The sequence below is a fragment of the Pezoporus wallicus genome, unplaced genomic scaffold (genome assembly GCF_028554395.1).
Source record: "Pezoporus wallicus isolate ANWC-B61680 ecotype Strahan unplaced genomic scaffold, APGP_CSIRO_Pwel_v1 contig_8341, whole genome shotgun sequence".
NCBI classification, from domain to species: Eukaryota; Metazoa; Chordata; class Aves; order Psittaciformes; family Psittacidae; genus Pezoporus; species Pezoporus wallicus.
In genome coordinates, this window is record NW_026638083.1 from 2,967,760 (window position 1) to 2,991,719 (window position 23,960).

Sequence of the window (23,960 nt, forward strand, 5' to 3'; positions counted from 1 at the left end):
ACGGCTCCGCTCCGGGGCGGCAACCGGGGGGTGCGCGCCAGGGCCTGGCCGCGGGTCCCTGCCCCGCCACGGCACCACCACCCCCCCCCGCCCCCCCGCGCGCTCCCTCCGGCCCCGCGCACCCCCCCCGGGGGCTCCCGCCCCCCCCCGGCCCCCGGCCCCCGGCCCCTGCTCACCGCGAACCCGCGGCCCGGCCCGGCCCGGCCCCGCCGCCGCCCGGCGCAGCAGCCGCGGAGGCGCGACCCGAGCGCATCACGGCGGGAGGAGCCTGGCAGGGGCGGGGCGGGCGGCGACGGGGCCGCGGGGATGGAGCACCCCGAGGGGGGCGGTTACCACGGGTGCCTGCGCTGCCCATCACCGCCCATCACCGCCCATCACCGCCCATCACCGCCCATCGCTGCCCCATCGCTGCCCCAACACCGCCCATTCCTGCCCCATCCCTGCCCATCACTGCCCATCCCTGCCCCATCCCTGCCCATCACCGCCCATTCCTGCCCCATCGCTGCCCCATCCCTGCCCATCACCGCCCATCACTGCCCCATCCCTGCCCCATCCTTGCCCCATCACTGCCCATCCCTGCCCATCACTGCCCCATCACTGCTCCATCACTGCCCATCACTGCCCCATCACTGCCCATCCCTGCCCCATTGCTGCCTATCGCTGCCCAGTCTCCTGGCGGGTCACTGGAGCAGCAGCCGCTTGTGCTGCAGGGTGCGTGGCTCCTTTGGACCCCTTCACTTATGTGACCCTGTGACCACCCCTGCACAAGGCAATGGGGGTAGGAACACCCTGATGTGAGCTGGTACCTGGACAACCATCCTGCATGGAGAGGAGTGGGATGGAGCAGCATCTCTGGTACCCCATGAACCATCGCTCTGGTTCATGTCCTGGGCCCGACTGCCATAGAATCATACAATGGTTTGGGCTGGAGAGGACCTTAAGATCATCGAGTTCCAACCCCCTGTCACGGGCTGGGACACCTTCCACTAGAGCAGGCTGTTCAAGGCCATGGTATAGAGTATTCACAACTTCCTTGGACAACCTGTCCTTTCCAGGCACAGTGAGAAACAGGTTTGGAGAGAGCTGTGGGGCTTATTCTTTTTCAGATGGTGCTAAATTTAAGCCCTCAATCTTCTTATCTCCTGTTAGCGCAGCACCACCTAATCTCTTGTGAAGGGGCTGATGCACCCATTGTGTCAGAGCTGCTTGAGGTGCTGGTGCTGTCCCACTTGGCCTTCATGGGCACAGCCACAATGCAGGGATCCTCTTCCATCAGATAGAAGGCAAACTGCGATTCCCTGTCCCAGGAGACCCAGACCAAACACAAAGAAGAGGGAAGAAAGAAGAAAGTAAACCTGAACATGCTAGTGGAGCAGTGACTCTCAGAAGAGCCGCGACGCTGCTGCCCCATCGCATCCCAGCAGCGCCAGGTACCGGCCCCACCTTGTGGGAGCTGCAGAACAAAAACCAAAATCGTTTGGTGGATCCCGACTTTGTTTCCTGGCTCTGGTGAGGCTCTGGCGGGGATGTGACCGGTTCTGTCACCATCAGGCTCCAGGCACAACAGGAGCAGCCAGCACGTGGGGATGTTGCCAAGATAAGGCAAGGAGAATGGCTGAGAATGGCAAACCTCTGACAGCCAATGGCCAGCTCTGAGCATCCATCGAGCCCTTTGTTGGGAGTCCCTGTGACATCTGCAGCAGGACCCTTCCCACATAGACCTGGAAGCAGCAGCAGTGGATCGACGAGGTGAAACCCCAGTGCTGCCCAGCCAATGGTTAGTTCCTCTCCTCCCTGCTCCAAGGAAACCCTGTGTCTGTCTGCTTTGCTTGGGCCTTGCTCTGCTATAAGATGTGGCAGTGTATGGGGCTGGGCTGAGTGAAGGTCCCCTCATCTGCTCCTTAGGGCTGTGAAATGCTTTGGGTGGGTTTGGTTTTGATAAGGAAGATGCTGAGGTGGAGGCTGTTGGAGGAAGGTGCTGAGGGAGGTGTCCCAGCAGCAGAATGATGGTGTTGGTGTTTGTATTGAGCACACGGGGCCATACCAACCCCGTGGGAGCCTGTTTCCAGTGGAGCTGCACTCTCAGGCACTGCTTTTATCCAGGTTAAACAAAGAGTGGCAGCAGATGCTGCACCGGTACCAGCACAGAGTCCAGTTCATGCCTCATGCACTGCGCTGTGCCAGGGTGATTTCCCTGCTCTCCCCGAGCCTGAGGCAGGGGAGAACTCGTGAGCTCTCCTGGCAGGAGCACGGGGCTCTTAGGGGAGGATCCTCACAGTGACTGCTCCAGGGTTCGAGCTGCCTGGGCAGGCAGGGTGCGGGCTCACAGCAGTGGATGGACCAGAGGGGGAACCATTGCGCGTACAGGGTGCCTGTGCGCGGCTGACGGTGAAAGCACCCCGCAGTGTGTCCTTCACTGCTGAGCCGCTCCTGCGGCGAGCTGCGACCTGTACGGGTCTCTAAAATAGCCTGTGAAAGGAGATCAGGGCCCGAGGTGATGGGGATGCACGAAGCTGCTGCTGGCGATAGGGGCTGGGGCAGGATCTGCTCTGGGCCCTGAGCAGGGGCTGGGGCTTGGTCTAACCCAGGAGGTGGCAATGGCAACACACAGACCCTGGCACCGGGACACGGGGGTTCTGAGCTCTGGCCCTTGTATATGAGGGGTGTTTTCACACGGCTGCTCCCTGGAGTGATGGCAACACAACAGAAAATACCTTTTCTGTGAGAGCTGCCCGTGTGCTGTGGTTGGTTTGTGAGGTACAATCACCTTGCACATGTTCGCGCATGGAAGTTTTCCTTCTTTCCCTTCCTCCCCTTCTTTCCTTCCTAGTTTTCCCTATTCCACATTGGACTGCGAAGGAGAAGCTCTACACTGGGTCTCCAGCAGAGGGTACTGCCGCCTCTGCCTGTGGGGCAGCAGCCTCAGCCCGGGCTGTTCGTCATTCCCTGCCGTTCCCTGCCTGTCCGTCATTCCCTGCGTGTCATTCCCAGCAGCGCCAAGGGGCAGCAGAGGAGGACGTTTGTGTGATCTGTGGCTCGCAGGGGACGGCCGCGTGTGCCGGGCACAGGCTCCTCTCTTGTCGTGCTGCTGCTTTTCGGTTGTTCACCCCTTTCCTGCCGCCACCCCCCTTCTGCACCAGCGCTGTGGTTGCTGCAGGGGAGGTGAGATCCCGACTTCTCCAACGCCTCCCCCAGCGGCCGCCTTCGCAGCTGCGCGCACTGCTCCGTCCAGGGGCCAAGGGCTGCTCATGGGGCAGCGGGAGGGCCAGGCTGCAGCTCTGACACGCATTCACCCATCTCGTCTTGTCCCTGCCTATGGACCTGACCCCTCAGGGCAGATCAGTGGAGGGTCAGCCAGTTCCCCCCGGCAGCCCCGTGATTCCTGCCCGTGGGTGCTGCTGCAGAGCCAGGGGGGACCTGAGATTTGTGAAGAGCTCAAAGACTGAGAAACTTATTCTGAGAAATCAAATCACATCCATGGGATACCAGGAACTGGGGCCTGAAGTCACCCCAGAGTGCACCCGGGCCAGTGGGGTTCTGGTTGTGAGACTGGGGTGTATGGATCTGCTCCTCCTTGGATCATCCCACCCCTCGGCATCACATGCACCCGACCGAGGCAGGTTGAGCACATCAGGCTAAAAGGGTCTTATTCAAACTAACCAGCCTGCCGAGCTGTGCTGGGAATGTTGAACAATTGTTTCTTGTTCTTTGGAGGGATCCTCCTTCCTCTGCTGAAACTGAAGGCTCGTGCCGGCAGTCACTCTTTCTTCTTCATCTCCACTTGGCTCCATTTGGAAGAGATTAGAGCAGCGTTTGCTTGACATCCAGGTTAAGAGCTTCCCTTCGTCCCAGCCTCGGCTTCCGGTTTTGCTGATCTGGGAAGCCGGGCTGGAAATTAATCGGCAAACTCTGGGGAGAGGATCTCGGAAGCAAACTCGGAGCAGATTTGCAAAGGGGCTGTTCTGAACGGCACTGATTTGGGTGGAAATCACCAGTGAAAACCTGAGATTTCTCTGGAGTTTGCTGCCAAGGAGCTAATGGCCGGGAGTTGAGGCTGTTAGTAAATACCCCGGTAATTAATCAAGGGAGTTGTCTTTATGCTTAAAACTCGAGGAATCCGACCGCGTGTCTGGGTTAAACCTCTCCCTGCAGTGTTTGCAGCCCAAACACGGGGGGAACACCGGGACCGCGCGCTCGGACAAAGCCCGTCCTGTGTGTGCGGGCAGCGGGGTCCCGCAGGGGACGGGGGGGCCCCGGCAGCGGCACCTCGGCTTCCGTGAGCGGGGGGCGGCGGCGGGAGGGAGCGAGGGGACACGGAAAGGGGGAACGAGGGGGAAATTCCCACTGGGAGAAGAGCGAAGGCGGCGGGAGGGCCCCCCCCCCCCCCCGGGGCCGGGCTCCCGCAGACAAAGGGGCGGTGGAGCCGGGCGGCTCCTCCCGCCTGCCCGGGGCGGGGGCAGGTTTCCGCGGGGCCGGGGGGCGCGTAGCGTGGGGCAGCGCCGCCGTGTCCGGAGCCCCCGCTTTGTTCCGGGGGGATGCGGCGCGCGTAGAGCCGGGGGGCGGAGGGGCCGCGGCGGGGGCAGGGGCTGCCCTCGGCCGGAAAACTCCGCGCCGCCCCTCTTCCTCCTCCTCCTCCTCTTCCTCCTCCTCCTCCTCCTCCTCCTCCGCAGAGCCCCGGCGCGGAGCGATGCTTCCTCGGGCGGCGGGCGGCGATGGAGCGGGGCGGTAGCGCGGTGCCGCGGAGCAGAGCAGCCGCCCGCTGCCCCTGAGCGGCGGCCGCAGGAGGAGGAGGAGGAGGAGGAGGAAGGCCGGAGCGCGAGCACGGCGGCGGCCATGGAGGAGTGGCGGCAGTGCGGCCGCTGGCTGATCGACTGCAAAGTTTTGCCCCCCAACCACCGGGTGGTCTGGCCATCGGCCGTGGTGTTCGACCTGGCGCAGGCGCTGCGGGACGGGGTCCTGCTCTGCCAGCTGCTGCACAACCTCTCCCCCGGCTCCATCGACCTCAAGGACATCAACTTCAGGCCCCAGATGTCCCAGGTAGGAGGGTGCGGGGCCAGAGCGCGCCCTGCCCCGGGCGAGGTGTTGCTCTTTGCAGAACTTGGTGAGACGGGGAATGGGAGCGGGTTCTGGGGGTGCGCGGGACGCCGGCTGCTCCGGGCCCCCGTTGCACCCCAGGGTTGCCCCTGGTCGTGCCGGGAGCGGGGAGGGCAGCGCGGTGGGAACCGGGGCGGGGGACCCCCCCCCCCCACCCCCCGGGACAGAGGGAAACATCCCCGTTCTGTGCGCAGTCATCGCGGAACAAAAGCAGATAATAGGGCGAAGAGGAGGAGATGATGGGGATGGCTCCGGGGCGGGTTAACGAAGCAGCAGTTGTGCTTTGGGGTGCTGGAGGAGCGCGCGGCGTTGCCTCGAGGACAGGACTTTGGCCGGGAAGATTAAAAGCAAAATAAGCAAAAAATCTACACCACGACAGAGAAAGAAAATAAAGCCAAGCCCCCCCCCAAAACCCCGCTAACGGGGGTGCTCTGCAGCCCTGTCCCCAGCCCGGCCACGCGGTGCCGGTCTTGGTCCCGTCCTGTCCCCGCGGGCCGGAGCTCCCGTGCCACATGTGCCGTGGGGTAACCGGTGAGCCCGGCCCCGGGTCAGCGGCTCGGGCCCCGCTCCCTGCACCGCACACGGCTTCCAGCCCTTGGAAGCTTCGGGGCTCCCTCCCTGGAGGTGTTCCCAGGTCCTGGTGTTTCGGTGGGAGCAGGCCTGAGCAAACGGGAGAAAACAGAAATGAAGCCCATGTCGGGGCGGTCGGGGTTTAGGTGCTCGGCTCTTGGTTTTGCAAGACGAGCGGCGCGGCATTTGCATGGGAATCGGGAAGTGAAAATCAGAAACAACTGCAGTGGGGTGCTGTGTCCCCCTGCCCGCGGCCCCTGATGTGATGAGTGGATGTCAGCTGCTGGCTTTTGGTTTTGAGCAGCCACAGGCGTTATTGGTAAAAGCGAAGGGAAATTTCCTGGTAGCAAGGGCATGCGAGACTCCCTTTAACTTTATTAAAGCACTGGGAGATGAATAATGCATAAGGTGAACACGAGCTCTGGAGCTGCGCTGTGGCAGCCCCTGCCTCCCCGGCAAGCGCCTCTCCCTCCTCCTGGAGTTGTGTTCCAGGGTGATGGTGTTGTGCAGGTTGGGCCTCCTCGTGCAGCCAGACGTGACCCTGGGTGCTGGGAGCTGCTGCAGGCCAGGACACGCAGTCCTGGGGACTGGGACGTGGGGCTGTGCTTTGGGATTCTGAACGTGGGGATGGGGCTGCTCGTGAGCCAAAGACCCCGATCCTGCATGGCGCCAGGGTGCGAAGCCTCAGCCCCATGGAGAACCCAGCCCGTGAAAGCTGCTGGTGCAGAGTAAATAACAACACAGCCCCAGAGGCTCTTCCCCGGGTGGAACAATGCCCTGAGATTTCCTCTTGGCTTTCCAGGCTATAAACTGATCAAGCTGTCTTCCGTACAGAGTGATGCTTCCAAATATAAACTGTTGTGCTGGAGCTGGAGGTGTAGGGGACTGGGGCGTTCCTAGAACGTGCTGGGAATGGCACTGCGCTGCTTTTTTTAGTTGTAAGGAAATACTGTGATCCTACAAACCTAATTTTGGTTCGGTATTTCCCTGTGGGGAATGCAGAAGGGGTTGAAACATGGTGCCTGTGATCTAGGGAAGATCCCAGGGGTGGCTTGGAGCAGAGGCTCCTGCTACCCTTGCCTAGGCAGGTGATGCTTGTTGGAGCTGTTTGCAGCCCAGCTGCCCTTAATGAAATCACTTTCTGCTCACCCCACCTGGGTGCTCCCAGCTTTAGGAGTGTTCAGGGGTCGATGGTCAGGACCTGGTGGTCAGAGGTCAGAACAGACCAGCACAATCTGAAGGAAGCTGAGCCCTGGGGATGTGCAGAGCCGTTGTCTGGTATGTTATGGGTGCTTGTCCTCAGCTGGGATGGGACCCAAGTCAGTCTAGATTTGAGTCGTTTTGCTTGCTCTGATGTGTTTGGTGTTTCTCTGGCTATTCCTGGATTTGGGAATCTGGCTTCTCCCCTGGGGTAGCTAAAGACAGGAGGCATCTTGCTGCTCTTCACCTTGGTGCCTCTGCTGCACTGGCAGCCTGGGAGCTGTGGGGAAGGGCCTGTGAATGGTTTGGTCTCTCCAGGCCAAATTCCAGCAGAAGAGTGTAGGAACCCATCTTTGTCACGCAGCTGTGATGTGTTCAGAAGGGATGCAGGAGACAGAATGCGCCTGGAAACTTCTGAGGTTGTGTTTGGTGATAAAGGCACATTCTATCTGGTTGGGCTGCTCACAGCTCTGCCTTGCTGCAGAGATTACCGGGGTTTTAGTAATCAGTCAAAATGCCAGGGGGCAAGACACTTGTGCTCGCCTTGCAACACCCAGCAATATTCTGTCATCCACCTTTCTCAGTGAATTAAATGGGGTTGTGCAGGTGTGTAATGAGAAACAGACTTTTGCCTGAGGTGAGCATCGTTTCAAAGGCCAGCGGTGAAATCACATCTCTGCAAAGAAATGCTGTAAGATCCAGACACTGAGGTGTGCGTGTTTGTGTGGTTTTAATCCCCTTCCGTGCTGCTTTGTTCTTGCAGCCGGGGAAGGTGTGAGGAAGGTGAGCGGAAGGGAGCTGGAGCACTGGGTCCTGCTCCTGCCATGGGTGAGGCTGCAGGATGTGTGCTCTGTGCTGTGGAGAGCTGAACCCTTGTCCCGTCCTCCTAAAGTCTTCCCGTGCCCGTTCCGCAGGGAGCCCAGGCTGGTGGAAGGGCCGGGCTGGCCACACAGCAGTGGTTTATTTGTGCTTAAACAAACAAGTAAAGGAGTAAAATCACCTCCGTGGGTTGCAGTTTCCAGTTTGCATTGCTTTCCTGCTCAGTTCCAAAGCACCGAGTCTGGTGCTCGGTGGAGCCTGGCAGGGTGAGGATGGGGTGACCCAAAGGTACCGAACCTCCACAGACACTAACAAAATAACCGGGAAGAAGGTCCTAAAGCTCGCTTCTCTTCTGGCCTCACGTGCCCTGCAACGGGCCTGGAGAAGAACTCCATTTCTGCTGATTGCTTTGGCTGGAGGGGCTGTCTCTGGAGGGGTGGATGAGTGCATTTGCCCTCAGTACTGATTGATCCTTGTGTCTGTTCTGTGGTCAGAGCTTGGGGGTGCAGTTCAAGCTGTGTCCCCTGTGCAGGATTTCTCCTCAGCTCTGTGCGGAGCCGCCTCCAGAATCCCGCTTCCCTCCCTGCTCCCCAGTATCTAGCCCTAACCCCCAGCGCTGTGGGGCAGCCGCTCTGGCATCCCAAGCTCCAGTTATAAGATGGAGATCTCCCAGCTTTGGGTTTTCATCGATAATGAGGTTGCAGTTGTAATGTTGTTAACTCTATGGTCAGATACAAATCAAGTGACTCCTCACTGGTGTTTCAGCATGATGAGGCATAAAAAGTAAGTGCAGTAGAGCCCTGCGGGTGTGGGTGAGGTTGATGCTTGGTGTGTGAGTTTTGCTCTGGGGATTGTTGTTATTTTTCAGCTTCTTTTGCATTTGCCTTGGATAAAATTGATCATTTGTGAATCTGATGCGTGCAGGGAAGTGCAACCCTGAGATGGGGGCTTCCTGCTTGAGCAGACACCTTGTGGGTGCTGGACACCTTTGCAGGTGGGGCTCACCTCTGAAGAGGAATCACCTCTGAAGATGGGAGCCTCTATGCCCCATCCTCCCATTGCCCCTGTCCTGGCTGCCTGGGCACACTGTTGTGGTGTTACCTGCCACGACACTGACATTCCTCCTTACATAGAAGCTCTTCCCTGTGAGGGTGCTGAGGCGCTGGCACAGGGTGCCCAGAGAAGCTGTGGCTGCCCCATCCCTGGCAGTGCTCAAGGCCAGGTTGGACACAGGGGCTTGGAGCAAGCTGCTCCAGTGGAAGGGGTCCCTGCCCGTGGCAGGGATTGGAGCAGGATGAGCTTTAAGGTCCCTTAACCCAAACCAGGCTGGGATTCTGTGATTCTATAATGGGACAAGTGGCAATTGTTCTCTATAGCGAAGCAGCTGCACCTTTCTAGGGCTTGATCACAGGATTTAATATGAAGACTGCTGTTGATAACATGTCGCATTCACCCTTCTTTTAAAGTCAGGCTGGGCACTGCTAAATGTCTTCATTTTTTTCCTGCTTCAGAATCTTCTGGATACTTGAAATGAAGCAGTCGTGTATGTAATGTGTGTATCTGTGTGTGCAGACTCTGAGTTAGCAGTAATGGGCAGCTCATTAAGGATTCTTATTTTGAAGCGTATTGACATCTCCCTAGAGATAATCCATCTCGGTCTGCAGCGCCTGGAGGTTCTACTGGGGCTCTCGAGACTGCTGAGACGCAGCAGATGTAATTGGTGTGATGACTTGGCTGCCCACTGCTCTGTTCTGCTCTTATTAAGGAGCCACACAGACAACTGGCTGCCTGGGATTGATGGGTGTCCCACCTGCGCCAGGCTGAGCTGTGCGGGGAGCCTGGAGAAAGGTCTGGAGAATGGCAATAATTTGATACCAAAGTCCTGTTTATCAGTGATGAAGGTGCTTATCACCATGCCCCATCCCTGGCAGCGTTCAAGGCCAGGTTGGATGGGGCTTGGAGCAGCCTGCTCTAGTGGAAGGTGTCCTTGCGTGTGGCAGGGGGCTATAACTGGGTGAGGTTTAAGGTCTCGTCCAACCCAAACCAGTCTGAAATTCCAGGATTCATTTGCTGTCACAACAGGGTGGCTTGTGGCAACTGCTTCCCTCAGCTGTGGGGGAGATGAAGGCACGTTGGCCTATATGGTATCCGTAATTGTTCACAAGGCTTTGGGATTTCTGACATGCCACTTAAAGGCTTTATAGCCACAATGCTTGTAATTACTTCCATATGTCATGATAGCAGCTAAATATGATTGTCTTCTCGGGGTAGTGGGTTGTTTGAGCAGGGTCTGTGTAGCTACTCTCTCATTTACCCTGCTCAGGTTCTCTGGCTTTTTATTTACTCTCTGCCTCTTGAAATTGGGTTCTGTTCCAAAACAGGCTATAAAAAATGGCCTCATTACATATCCCTGTTTACTGTGTCTCAGTGACTTCCCGTTTGGATGTGCTGAGCTTTACAAAGGGAAAAAAGGTGCTCTGTCTTGTGAGGCCCTTGCAAATAGGAGCTGGTTGCAGGCTTTCTTCCCAGCCCCCTTCCTGCCTCCTGCGTGTCAAAGAGCACCCTAAAACCTGGTGTGAGCTGGAGGCAGTACCCTCTTTTTAGCTGTTTGGCCAAGCTGCAAGTTCTAACTGAACCTGCAGCTCCTATGAGTTCTGTTGGGCAGGAGAAGGCGGAAGGTGTCGGATGGATCCTGCTGGCTCTGCCAAGAAACATGAAAAGCAGTGAAAACTTTTTTCTTTCCCCCTGGAATGATTGATGGGCACTAAATACCTGCATTAAAAACCTAGCAGGAACACTCGGATGAATAGGTGCCTTTAAAGCACAAAGCCAAAAAACCAGGCAATTTGGTAGCTTTTCAAGTTGGGACCAGTCTTGGAAGCTGCCTTCTATCTCAGCAGCATGCTGATGAGCTGTAAGCAATGCTCAGCTTGTCCCTCCTTCCTGCTGGCCATCCCTGTGTTGGGTGAGGAATTGGGGCTGCAGGAATTGAGGCTGGATGAGGCAGGATGTGAGCTGGGGCTGTGGTTACATGGGGGGGGGGTGTTGAGTATCCCCACCTCACCGCTGCCCATCACCCATGGGCTTTTTGCTCTCCAGCTCACGTGGAGCCAGAAGGGACCTGGGTTTGGCCCAAGAAAGTTGCTCCGAACTGACCTGAGGGCAAATGTTTTGATTGGCTTCCTTGCCCCCCCTTAAAGAGACAAACCTCCTCCTGCAGCTTTGTGCCTTCTCCCCTTGACTCCCCCTAAGTCCGTGTTTAGTGGCCCCTACTCGCACGTATCCCAGCAGCAGAGGCTGGGCTGGGAGCCCCAGGGTCCCATTGGTTCAGGTGGGGTTCAGTGAGCTTGGCAGCACCTCTGGATGTGAAGATTCTCTGATTTTCAAAGCGTGGATCCCCTTCCACAGCAGCTTTTTGTTCTTCTTTCCCTTTCTCCCCTCCCTCACACTGCCCTTGACATCAGCTGGATCCCTTGGACTCTCTGAGATCCTAAAAGGGTCCCTGTGGCTGCTCTCCCAGCAGCCAGCATAGCTTTTGAGTCTCCCATCCCACCCCATGACTTGCTGGTGCCCCCTCAGGGTGACCTGCTCTGGTGTTCATGCAGTCCCCGATCTGGGGGCTCACAGTGCTGCTTCCATGAGCACTGGTCCTGTCCCTGCCCTGAGTCACCCCCAGCTCTGCTGTCGGTGTTAGACCCGGGGCTCTGATCCAGGGGTATCAGCCCCAGGGCTCTGCTCTCGCCACGTCCCGGGGTGGCCCATCCTGGGGTGACTCGTGTCACCGCTCAGCAGCCTCCTGGGTTCCAGGGCCACCCCCATCATGTGTCCTGCTTGTTCGAAGCTGTGCCCTCCGATGCCCCTTTTGGAGGGGAAGAACCTTCTTCAGGGCAGCTGTTAATTACAGTCTGCATTTGGCAGCCTCAGGCTCAGTGTCAGTGATGCCACTTCTCCCAGTGTTGTATCTCTCCTTCACGAAGGACCCTGGAAAAAGCTCTGTTTCTGATAAACCGGAGTCTTTCCCCACCGCTTCTGTTTGTTTTGATGGCAGCTCAGGGCTGGGCTCCATCCATGGTACAACTCAGTGAGCCACCCCTCGCCCCCCATGCTCGTGCTGGTGGTGAGGCAGGGCTGGGGTCTCCTGTCTGGTGCAGGGGGCTGTGCATGGCAGAGCTGTGCTGCTCGAGCTCCTCTCCCTGGGTCTCCTACACGTCGAGTTTATCAGTGCCCTTGTGCCTGCTGAGCCTGCTCCCAGGACACGGGTGTTCTGTCGTGCTGCTGCTCCTGGGGGGGATTTGACCTGGATCCTGCTCTGGAGCAGCTCAGCCTTGTTGAGTCCAGTCCATGTTAATGCTAAGGCTCAGCTAAGATGCCCTGCCCTGAAAGGTTTCCACAGGGACACATCTATCACAGGTAATTGGATCATCTGAGTCCTCTCCTGGTGTCAGAGGGCGTTCTCGCTCTAGTAACAGCCAGAAGGACTCCACTGTAGAAGGAGATTGGAAAACATGCGGGTGCAGATGGGTCAGGCTGCTGAGCTGTGTGGAGGCTCAAAGCCCTCCTGTTCTGTAAAACCCCCTTTTCCTCAGCAGAAGTCACTGGAGAGCAGCAGTTTGTTGGCCATCAAACTCAGCCTGCCTGACAGCTCCTGCAGAACGTGCTTTGGAGCAACTCCCCTTTTAGGAGCCCTTTCCTTCTGAAGTCCCGAAGCGGTTGTTGTCACCCGGCTGTTGTAACCCGGGGTGTGGGGGGCTGCAGCGGAGGATGCTGCTGCCCATTGTCTCGCTTCCGCCCTGCCCTCGCCGGTGCTGGGGGAGCTGGAGGCGATGTGAAGTCTGTTCTTGTTTCGTAACCCGAGGGCCTGCCCCGTCTGGACAGCAGGGATGGAGCCGGAAGGTCCTCCTTTGCCTCCTTGGAAAGACACCAGCCTGAGTCATATCCTGACTTGCTCTGCTCATTTGGCTCCTCGCTGGTGCGATCCAGTGAACTCCCTGTCGCAGACTCCGCAGCGTTGCCCGTGGTAGAGACCCAGATCTAAATCCGCTTTCATTTGCCATGATGCTGCTTGGCTTCTCAGGCTTGGATTTGCCAGGCTTGCTGGACCTGGGGAGCATTCCCATCTTGTGGGTGCCCTGTGCACCCTGGTCAGGAGCAGCCTCGGCTCCGTGCTCTGTCCCAGGCTGTGCTGATGGGGTGAGCCTGGTTTGGTGCAGGGAGATGCTGCCCTTGGATGTGATGAGAGCAGGGTTGAACGTGGGAGGGATTTGCCCTCTGGGGCGTGCATCCCCTGCTTGCAATGAGCTCTGGGCCCTGCCCAGCTCCATCTGGGGCAGCTGCTGGCTGCTGCCTGCACTGGAGCCACAGCTCTGCCCACAGGGGTTGGGTTTGACAGATGGGGAGGTTGGAAGGTGCCCATAAAGGAAACTTGCTCTTTCTCTTCAAGCATACACTTTAAAACTGATGGAGGGGAGGAGTAAATTGGCTCTTTTGTAGCGTTCATATCTTTTGTTGTGTTTTATAGTGCTTTAGAGCTAAATGGAACATCTGGTATTGGAAAGGGGCTGAGGAGGGAACAGAGGAGGGTTGTGGATCAAGAAGGGGAGGAGTGGGAGGAGTGATTTGTGTTTACTGCTGCGAACACAGAGCTGTCTGTGAGAGCCGCTGAACTCGGGGGCATGACAGAAGTGCTGGGCTGCGTGGAAAACCCGCGTCCGCCTGAGCCGGGAGCATCCCGGGAGCGCTGCGTCCTGTGCTCTGCAATGGAGCCGGTGCAGCACGAGAGCTGTGAATGGGATGAGCTCCACCATTCCCAGGGGAAAGCCCTGTGGCAGCGTCTGGCTCGAGACCCATCAGCGTGTCCTTGCTGAGGATGCGTCCTTGGGCTGCTCTGAGGGAGATGTCTGTGTAAACTGATTCTGCTTTCTAGGAGAGGCTGTTTGGCTCCTTTGGGTTTTTCAGGCATTTGGAATGCTCACAGCTGAGCTGGGAGCATCGAGGTTCCTGCGGGGATACAGGTTTTCCTTAAAGCAGAGCCCTGCCACCGAGAGGTTGGGCTCATGTCTGTGGCAGAACAGCAAGAGTGGGAGGTACAGATGCATGTGTGCAATGGGAGGTATGTGTAAGTAAAATGGTGTGTTTTGAAGAGCTGGAGGGAGTTAAAGACTGGAAATCCCAGGCTGAATGGCCTGTCCCCAGGACAGGAAATGTGTGCAGCGCTGGGGCAGACGTGTGAGTGCATCGAGAGCCTTTGTGTTCCTGGGAAGCACTTTCTCACGTGCGGGATCTTCCAGGGTGAGCCCCGGAGGAGAGGACGCAGCCTGTTGGCACTGGGCTCCTTTGCATGGGTGGGCTTTCCTGTGCGAAGCTGCAGGAGGAGCAGTGCGGGTGTTGCACTGGGGTTTGCTGATGTTCCCAGGGAGGTGTCCCTGCGCCTCCTGCCCCCTGCATCCCTGTCCCATGTCACCCAGCACCTCGCAGCGGCGGTCATGTTCTGCTTGCGGAACCAGCTGAGATGCAGGAGAACGCGTTACTTGAGTGCAGGGAGTTATATGTGAAACCAGATTTTCTTATGGGCCTTCTAAAATACCTTAGGAATAAATAGATCTGGGGTCTGGCTGGATGGGATCCTGCCCTCTGCACATTCATGTCACAGTGGTGCGGGCTGGGTGCTGGGTTTGGTCTCCAAGTGCTGGAAGTTCTCCAACATGGCGGTTTATTCTCTAGCTTTAACCTGTTCTCATGCATCAGTTCACTTTTGCTTTCTCCAGTGGCAGGGGTGGGATGTTTGTGCTGGTGGAGCAAGGACTGGGTCTGAGATATGGCAAACTTGATCAAATATCCTGAGCTATTGACAGCAAAACCTGTTCCTTGCACCATGACCCATGCCTGGGAGGTGAGGAGCAGCGATGCAGACCCGATGAGGCAGCCACGGCCACGCAGAGGTTTTGCTCATCCCTTTCCCAAAGGTGTTACAGCCTTGGTGCGTCACAGTTGCATGTCCCCAGGCTTTACCCATGTGGAGGGATGCCTCCACACTTGTTTTTCTTAGGAGCGATGAAGGTTAGAGGTAAACTTCCACTGTATTGATGGCTCTGTTATCTCAGGGGAGATAATGAAAAAGCTTTAATGAAGGTACAGTATCTGCTCGAGAGGGGGGTTTTAGCCAGGTTGTCACAAAAAGCTCTTTCTAATTAGAGATTTAATTCCAGATTTTTGTCAGCCCCCCCTTCCCTCTTAATTATATTTGCCAACGTGTTGAACAGCTTTCCTTCAGAAAAGAACAATTTATGCAAAGCTCATAAATAGATTCTGGCGTTAATTACTCCAGGAGCCACACTGGGCTGCACTGGAGAAACCCACTCCACAGGGAATGCTAAACCTCTCGCAGTCGGGTTTGTCTTGTGTGTGTTTGCACACGCACCCCAGCAGAGACAGAACCCCCTCAAAACCAGGGAGAAGAGGTTATAGCATCCGCATTTGTGCCTGAGGTTTTGAAAGGAGCTGATTTCCCTGAGCTTTTGGAGCAAGCCTGTAAATCGCATCCCACCCTTGGACTCTCCAGCTTTGTCCTGTGGTGGCTGGGGGTACTTTTGTCTATTACCAGTGTGTCGGTTCCCCAGGTCCCATCCCCAGTTGCTGGTGGTGCCGCGCTGGAGGAGCAGCTTCTCCGGCTGCAGGAGGGCAGAGCCGGTGCTCCCACGGTGCTGAGCGCCTCCCGCACCAGGTTAATGGGGTTTGTAACCTCTGGGTTTTGGAGTGGCTCAAACATCTGTTCCGAGCGATAATAAAGCAGCGCTGAGGAATTAGCATACAGCTGCTGGGGTGGAGACCGGCTCTATGGAAGAATAAATGAGTTAACTGATGCAGGATGGAGCCTCATTGCATTTTCATAGTTCCTGGTGATTCTGGCAGCGTGGGCAAAATCTGTTCCTTTGCAGCGGGGAAGGATGGTGCCGGGATATGGGACTCTGATGGACATTTAAGACTCGAGCGTCCTTTGTTTTATTGTTTCAGCCTTCACCCAAAGCCAAGAGTCCCCCTGCCCGCTTTGGGTTCTCTTTGAATGTTTCTCTGGCATGGTTCGCCCTGCCAGATGAGTCCTACTGCCTGGGTGGAGCTGGGCTTGCTGTGGGGCTGATTATTTACTATGTGCTGGAAATAGCTCTGCTTTCCTGGATGGGGGATGCTCCAGGTGCAGGACCCAGAGCCAAGCCAGCTCCCCATGGTGGGCTCTTATGGGGTGGCTTGGCCATGGTTTTTCAGGCTGCCACTTCTGTGCAGGCCATGATTTGGCTTTCGTCTCAGGCTGAAGTAGGGAGGGCAAGAGCCTCCAGTGAGGGGTCCCTGTGAGCCCAATGGCGATGTGGTACCCACACTGGCTGTGACGCTTCAGTCAGTGCCATCTCAGCCAGGTGCCTGCAGCACGTCTGGGTTGTTGATGAAGGTGTTTGTGTTGTAACCCAGCTCTTGCTGTGTTCGTCAGGGGCTGCAGCTCTGTGCTGGGGTGCATCCGCCCGCACTGGTTCCCTTCCATTGCTTGTCATTCCCGGGATCGGGACTCCGCTGTGCCCCAGGCAGGTGCCTCGCCTGCAGCTTGGAGCCTGCAGCAGGGAGCAGCAGTGCAGGGAAGTGTTTCTGTGACGCTTCTCTGGTGTTTTTCTGGAAGAGCCAGCTCCTGGCATCCTGTGATGTGAGAATCTGATTTTTCCTTGCGGGCAGTCAGAGGAGCAGGCGTGGAAGCCGTTGCTTTCAGGAGTGTGGGAGATGCACAAACCCATGATTGAAGCGTTCTCTGATGCCTCATAGACTTGAAAGCGAATTTAAAATACCCAAGTTTTAAAATTTATAAAGCAGGAGGATTCCTGAGGAGCGGGTGGTGGTATCCTGAGCCTGCCTCCTTGTACAGTGATGCAAAAGTAAAACTAAACACAACCCACATTCAGCGTTGGGCTCCACCAGCGAAGGCTGACTCAGTCAATAGTATTATCTTTTAATGCATGGAGGAGAATGATGCTCAGCAGTGTTAAATGTCTGTTTCAACTGGATGTAAATAAACGGAGTGAGAGGAAAACTTCAGGAGGTGTAAAGCAGCCTTGTAATTCCATGGGGCAGGGAAGAGCTGGCCGAGGAGGAGGCCGTGTTCATGGGTTAAACCTCCTGAGCCGGAGCAGGGCGAAGGACTTAATCTCTCCCGTGTAGCCACCAGGTTTTGCCTGTTCTGATCCTGGGGAGGCGAATCCAAGTCCTTTTTCAGTGAGCAGTGCTCTTGTGCACACGTGGAAGGAGGAACTGCTCAAATCCCTTTTCCGAGTGGTTTTTTCCTATGATTTGGAGTTTTTTGGGAGACTACTTTCTAATAACAGTGCCATGGTGTGAAGATCCTGTGTGATAAAGACAAGGCATCAGGTAGCGTTATCACTCCATAGGAACCCGTTATTCCCCCCAGCAGGACTGTCAGGAGCTGTGTGGAGCAGGAGCGGCTCCTCCTGACAGAGCTCAGGAGGAAACCAGAGACAAAAAGGGGTATTTAACTTGTCTCTGCGCTCAGGGTAACTTAATAACTGCTTGGTTTTGTCTTTGTCACGTTAGCAGTCAGGCTTTGTCATGTGGTTGAGTGCTGAAGAATAACTGTGGAGCTTCTCCTCCTTCCACCCACTGGGTGCCTTACTCAAATGGAACGAACGCCATTTGGCACGTTCGGCCATCCCACCCGCAGCCCCTGCAGGGAGCCAAATGCCTTCTGGCTCCTTTCTTTGGGGTTTAACGTTTTCAGTGTCCATGAGGCTGAAGATCCATCTCCATTTCCCATTGGCCCTCCTGGGCTCTTGGACATCCTCACTCTGGGACAAGCCAGGGTGATGAGGGCTGATGGAGCTGACGTGCCACTGGGTCCGTGTCCCTGTTGCGGCTCCGAGCTCCCTGCCGGTGTTTTGGCATCATCGTTTCTGCTGTTCTTTGGGAGAGAACTTTTGCAGAACTTTTCTATGGTGGCTTAAAAAAGGATAATGAGAATCTCACATGTGGGACTGAGGCGCTGCCAACACAGCCCTGGGGTTAAGGCAACCGTTAAACAAAGAGACAGCTCTGCTGCTGCTGTGGGTCTGTGTGTGCTGTGGGCTGCTTCCAGACCTGGTTCTGTAGGAATCTCCTTTAGCAGTGGACAGGAGTGTGTGTGTGTGTGTGTGTGTGTGTGCGTGCATCCCTGGGTGCCCAGGGCCAGGCACCCCAAGGGGTCAGCTCTGTGTGGGGTCTGGGTCTGTCCTGAGCTGGTAGCACATGGGCTGTTTTACGCAGTGATTTGGGGTCTGAGCGTGTGAATGTCTGGGGGGAGCTGCCACGGGCTGATGTGGGGTGGTCTGCACGTGGGTTTGAGTCAAGTTACAAAAGCAAGGTGGACGGGCTTTGTTACTCGTCGGACAGGAAGGGAGGCTGCGCGCTGCCTTGGCTTTCTCATCCCGCTGGGATGCGAGCCCCGTGCCAGATGTCCGTCAGACGGATGTCTGTCCCTCCTCGAGGCCAGGCCAGGGAGCGCTCGCTGTGGTGGAGCATGGTCCAGAAAACGTCTCAGTCTGTTTCTTGAATGCAACCAGAAGTGATGGGTCGTGATGACTTTACATGCAATATTATTTATGCTCCTTCCCCAAGAGGCACGCCGCAGCTGGAAGCCTTTCCTCTGTGGAGCCTGAGGAAGCACTGTTGTGAGTAAGAGCTTTTTGCATTGAAAGCTACACCTTAGAGAGAGATGTTTTATTTCCCTTGGTGTTTATGGCCCTGTAAAATACTGTGTAGCCTTTTCTTTTCCTTCTTTGTACAGTCTTGATTGCATTATGCAGAGGAGCAATTTATTCCTAACAGCTCAGCCTGATATGTGCCACAGCCGCTTTTACAGGAGCCAGACCTGTCTTTATATTTGCTGTATGACATTTAAAAAGTGTCACGCTGGCTTCTAAACAAATGTTTTTAATAACTTCTACTTTGGGCTGCACAGAACTGAGTGTGCTGGCCTGAGAAAAACCTCTGGGCTCGTTCTTGCACCTTAATTCTGTGCTTAAATATTCTCCATCCGTCTTACCCTGAGTATGCGTTGTTGAAGGCAGTTGCTGAGAGGAGGATCAATTCAAAGCAGAAGAAAGATCATTAAGTAAAAATTACCTTCAGTTGGGTGGCACTTAGGACAGGGTTGTTGCCAAAAACGGGGAAATGAAGAGCCTGTGTTTAGCTGCGCGTTGACACTGCCTTAACGATGTCAATAAAGTAACTTTAGTGTGCGGGTCAGTGAGCGTTTTTAGGGCTGCTGCCTATTTGCATGTATTGATCCTCTGCGTTAGAAGCTCTGAGTGTTGTCCTTTCATGTCCACATCATTTTCAGCCCACTAAAGTGGAGCGGGCGGCTTTGGGAGGGGAGATGTAGCTGAGCCCAGGAAGGAGTTGAATGCTGCTTCCCGGCCCCTCCAAACCCCTCCTGCTGAAGCACAGCATTAGTGGTCCAGCCCAGCCCTAAGGTCCCTGGGGCCTTATCTCCATGCTCAACTTGTACCAAATTAATTAGACCAGCACAGCAAAAGCAACACAACCTTCCCGAAAGCTCCCTGCTCTGCAAAGGCAATTACACAGAGTTTATTTTAGATACTCCAATTAGGAGAGTAAGCTTTGCTCCTGCACACTGGCTGGTGGAACTGTTCCTGTCTGGCTTGTAAATACATCGCCATGTTCTTTTGCAAGGAAGATGCAAGTCCAAGGAAAATACCTGTGTTTGACCAGGGCCGTGTTATTGCAGGGACGGAGAGAGGCAAAGTCACCTCCTGGAGATAATGGGCTTTTCTTGTTGTCTACAGCGAGACATTCCTGATGGGTTTTCTCTCTTGAGTGAGTGTAAACAGGGATAAACTGTGGAATCACAGGGTGGAGAAAAATGCTTAATTGATATCGTAAATATAAAATATAGGCTGTAATATTAAAACCCCCAACTAACAGAACAACATTACAGGAATGCCAATGGCCTGCCCATCCTTCCCCTGATCGAAGTTCATTCTGACTTTTATCTCTCTCATACATTAAATGAGATGGGTAACCTTCAGGTTTCCTGTCTTGGCCTCCCAAGCTTTGTGATACTTACAGTTACTGTTCAGTTAATTAATTTCCTTGCAGTGTGGAAAGGCAGAGGAACCGATACCCTGAATGCAAATCACAGGAGGCAGCGCGAGCGCTTTAGGTAGTAAGAAAAATGTGTGTTCATGTCTGTGTTCGTGTCCATGCTCCTGATACACAGAAATGGACTTGGAGCTGGTATGAGGACACCAAGTGGGATTTTTGGGACTGACTCTGAAGCCAGCTGAGGACTTGGGGGGGCTTCTGATGCCTGGGAAGTTCTGAGCACACAGCTGTGAGTCCATCACTTGTAACTCTTGCTTGAGCAGTTTCCTGTGCATTGCACACGTGTTACAATCCCTCATGGTAGGCTGTCACCTCGCAGACAGTGCTACTCCTGCTCCTGCTTTTGCCCCTGTGTTCCAGCTTCGTTTTCTGCAGAAGAAATGTGGAGCTAGAAATCTTGATGGGCCTCAATTGAAGGATGAGAGAAAACAAAAGCCCTCGCTGTTCTGCAGCTCACAGTGTCTGTTCACAGCCTTGGTTCTTCCCAACACTGAAATGCAACAAAACAGTCATTATTTAAAACCGAGGAGGGGAAGAAGCTCTGAGCGACCCAGGGTCTGTTCTCTATCCCTGCACGAGGAGCCTCCATACGCTGGCTGGTAGGTCCTGTGATCTGTGAGAGCGTTCCTTTGCGTAAAGGGGTTTGTGGTGTGGGTCTGCCTTTCCTACCTCTTTCCACCGGCCTGCTCTTTCCATGGTGGGAGCTTGTGCATGGAGGAGCAATGCAGGGGTGGCCCAGAAGCATCCCGTGACCCTGTTGCAATTGGAGGTGAAGAAGGCTCTGAGCTGCTCCAAGACCACCCCATCCGTGCAGCGAGGAGCTGGTATCTGCACAGAGCCCCAGCGTGCTGGCGTGAGGCTGAGGAGCATCCAGAGACCTGTTAAAAGCACTTTGTGGGCTTAATGTTGCAAAATGCAGCTTGATCTTATATGCAGGTCTGCACTGGTTATCTGTGATGTGAAAAGTAGTGTTCTGGTTTTAATTAGCTCTTCAGGAAGAAGCTGGGGGGAATCTTTCAGCATCATTACCTGGTGCCGTTAGCAGGGTTTTCGGAGTGTTTGCTCGCTGCTCCTCATAGTGCCACCCCAGCCCCTGCAGTGACATTTTGGAACCATTTTTCACTGAACCCCTTGTCAGGCACTGGCCTGATTTGCAGCAAAGCTTTGCGAGTAGATGGCACCTTGGGCAGCAGCCCAGGACGGGGTGATGGTGTCAGTGTGTGTCAGCAACCATGAGCAGACCACCTCCATCTTCTGGTGCCAGCAGCAGCTACAGCTTTGGGTCCTTCAGCACTGATCTGGAAGCTGAACTATCACCTCCAGATGTGTCTGGGCACAAGACTGCGAATCTCAGAACAAGAGGCTTGTGCAATTATTCTAGGCCATTATCTCCCCCATGGCCAGTTTAAAAGGTGACAGCCACAGCAAACGCAGGGTTACAAGGTTTTCCATGGCTGGGTTTTTGCTTTGCAGTGGTGCTTTCCCTTGGTGCTGCTTCCGTGCAGTGGGATGAATATGTCAGGAGGTTCCTTGGTTCAGCAATTCTGCTTCCTGGCAGGTGACCTGGCGCTTCCTGAAGTGAGGAAAATAGCACATTTTCCAACAATAGCTGTAATTTCTGAGGCTTTCTGAAAGTGAAGTGCGTCTAATTGGAAGCAGGTCACCCAAAATCATGACTATGTAGAAAAATTGCTGGATGAATAATGCAGTAGCATCCATAGAAGCTTTTGCCAGAGAAGTCTTTGGGATGCTGGGAGATGACATGCAATTGATGTGATGGCAGAGCTGTTGCAATAAGATTTCTTGGGATGTTTTAAAACAGAAAAGCTCATGGTGCCTGCAGTGAGGCTGGTGCATGCCCTGGAATGAGGATGCGCCTTGAACGGCGGCCGCCTGCGGCACAGTCATCTCTGGGATGGTCTGGAGACATCAGTGGGTATTTAAAGCTGGGCTCCTATGGGACTCCTATAAAACTGATACAAAGGAATTGAACTTACATGTTTGGCCGTTGTTTGCCTCTGTTTGGGCAGTTTTACACAAGTGACATTGGATTCAGCTACTGCAGGCACCTCCCGCAGATCCCACCCTGTGATTCCCTCCGAAGTCTCAGAGCTGCTCTCCAGGCTTTATACAGGGCAGCCTGGTTTTGAAGAGGCAGAAATAGGCTCTGTGAGTTTCTGGAACTAGCCCGGCCTTGCAGGCCTGGAGCTCCCCCGGCTCTGGGCCAATACTTGACGTGACAAGGCTTGATTCCTGACCTGCTGCTTTCCCCCCATCCCGCAGACACCGTGGCTGTTCTCATCACTGTCCTGTGAGATGCTCATCGCGGTCCCATTGCCTGCGCCAGCCTGAGGAGCAGGAGAACAAGGAGTGCTTGAAAGCTCCTGTGAGCGTGTCATTGCAGTGTAACACCGGACACGGTTACAGAGTTACTCATTTTCTTTAACAGCAGCTGAATTCTGTGTTACAATTTGATTGTCATGGTTCACATCGAGTCCCGTCTTAATGCTTTGGCTTGCCCCAAATGTTTCGCGTGTTCTTTGCTGGGAACTCAGTGTGTGGGAAGGTGTCTCGTTTCTTGATCAGCTGTAATCATAATCCCTTTTTTACATATCCCATCTTTCACCTGTAGCTGTGTTTCATGAGCTAAGTGTGAGCCCTGGTGAGCAAACAGGAGTTTAGGACTTCACACCCGTAGTAAAAGCCAAGACCTGGCTTTTTTCTTTCTCCTCCCTCCCTTTTCTCAGCCGAGCTCTCCTGCCGGAGCTGCTGCTCTTCCAGAGAGAGGAGGAAAAGTCTGGATTTGATGAATGTGGAAGGGACTCTCCATTCAGGGTGCCGAACGTGGGCAGATTGAGCAGTTCCCATGCTTTGTGCAGTCTCAGACCTTGTTGCTTACCAAAGCCGAGCCTGGATTTGGTCTGTGTATCGCAGAGGCAGCCCAGATCAGAGGCTCTAACCCTGACTCTGTGGGAAAGTCCCAAAGAAACCCCTTTGCTGTGCCTGCCTGTGGTGCTGATGACCCTCAGAAGGTCCAGCTTGGTTACTCCTCCAAAGCTGTGGCGGTACCTGGTGGTTTTCCCCATAGCTTAGGCTGCAAACAGCCTCTGCTCCTGCCCTGCTATCCCTGTCCTGGCAGCCACGTGGTGCTGGTGCAGGCCAGGACCTGCAGAAACAACTGCTGCTCTGCGTTTGCTTCCCTCGGTCTTGATGCTTATGGTGTCTGGAGGAGCAGGCACTTTCATTACTCCTGGGAATGGCTCTGCAGGTATCTTTGTCTGGGACATCCTAAGCGATAACTCTCTGAAGCTGGGTCAGCAGCCTGGTGCGATGCAGGGAACTTGATGAGGGTTTCCTAGAGTGGAATCCTCAGGGGTGAGGATTTCGGTGACACAAACCTCAGACCTGCGGTGCTGAACCCGTTGGACCTGCTGCATTCTGGGCTGCCCAGACCTTTGGTGTGGGAGCAGAGACTTTCAGACCCCATCTGAGAATCTCTGATAAAGCGCTCCAAGGCAGTGAGAGCACTTCCCTTGATGCCTCACAGAGCCCTGCAGACATGGGAGGGCTCCACAAAGGAGGGAAGTGCTGCTCTGGGCTGCAGCTCCTCATTTGCTTTAGGAAACTGCAGCTTCCTTCCGCTCATTTAAAGCCCCCATGCACCATGGGGTGACCCTTGGATGGACGGACAGATGGACGTTAACAAGCCCTAATGGACCTCCTGTGCTGTGCTGCCCGGGAGGGCTCAGCAGGGGTTTTAAGCTTTGGGAATGTCATCACTGCTGTTGGGAGTTTGCCCCAGAGGACGTGAGCGCCTGGGCTCTGCTGTCATTTCTTTTCTCTCCTCCTTCTTTTGCCAGAGGAGTGTATGGAATGGAGGAAATGAGCCTGGCCATCCTCGGGGGAAGCTGGGGGGTCAGCAAGGCTTTCCTAAGATAAAACAGGACATGTTCCTGCAGTGCTGGGCTTGCGCTGTGCATTACTGCAGCAGCCCTGGGGATGCTGCTGCTGCTCCCCCAGCACAGGGTCCTCCTGCAAGCAGAGAAGGCTCAGGGAACATCTGAGTCCTGTGCAGCTTCAGGATGTGCTCCTGTGTGCCACTGAACTGCCTCTGCGCCTGTGACTGA

At 55.3% G+C, this 23,960-nt stretch overlaps 1 protein-coding gene across 7 annotated transcripts in view; it reads left to right on the forward strand.

Annotated features, from left to right (window-relative positions):
- Positions 1–4,562: 4,562 nt before the first annotated feature.
- VAV2 (vav guanine nucleotide exchange factor 2) overlaps positions 4,563–23,960 on the forward strand; it is a 103,754-nt gene continuing 84,356 nt past the window's right edge. For 2 of the 7 annotated variants that reach the window (XM_057409168.1, XM_057409169.1), the window contains exon 1: positions 4,565–5,037. In XM_057409168.1, coding sequence (XP_057265151.1) covers positions 4,834–5,037 — 204 coding nt within the window. In that variant the 5' untranslated portion in view covers positions 4,565–4,833. Of the gene's footprint in view, positions 5,038–23,960 lie in introns of all 7 variants that reach the window. The other 5 variants (XM_057409172.1, XM_057409171.1, XM_057409174.1 and 2 more) reach the window with 4 other exon arrangements.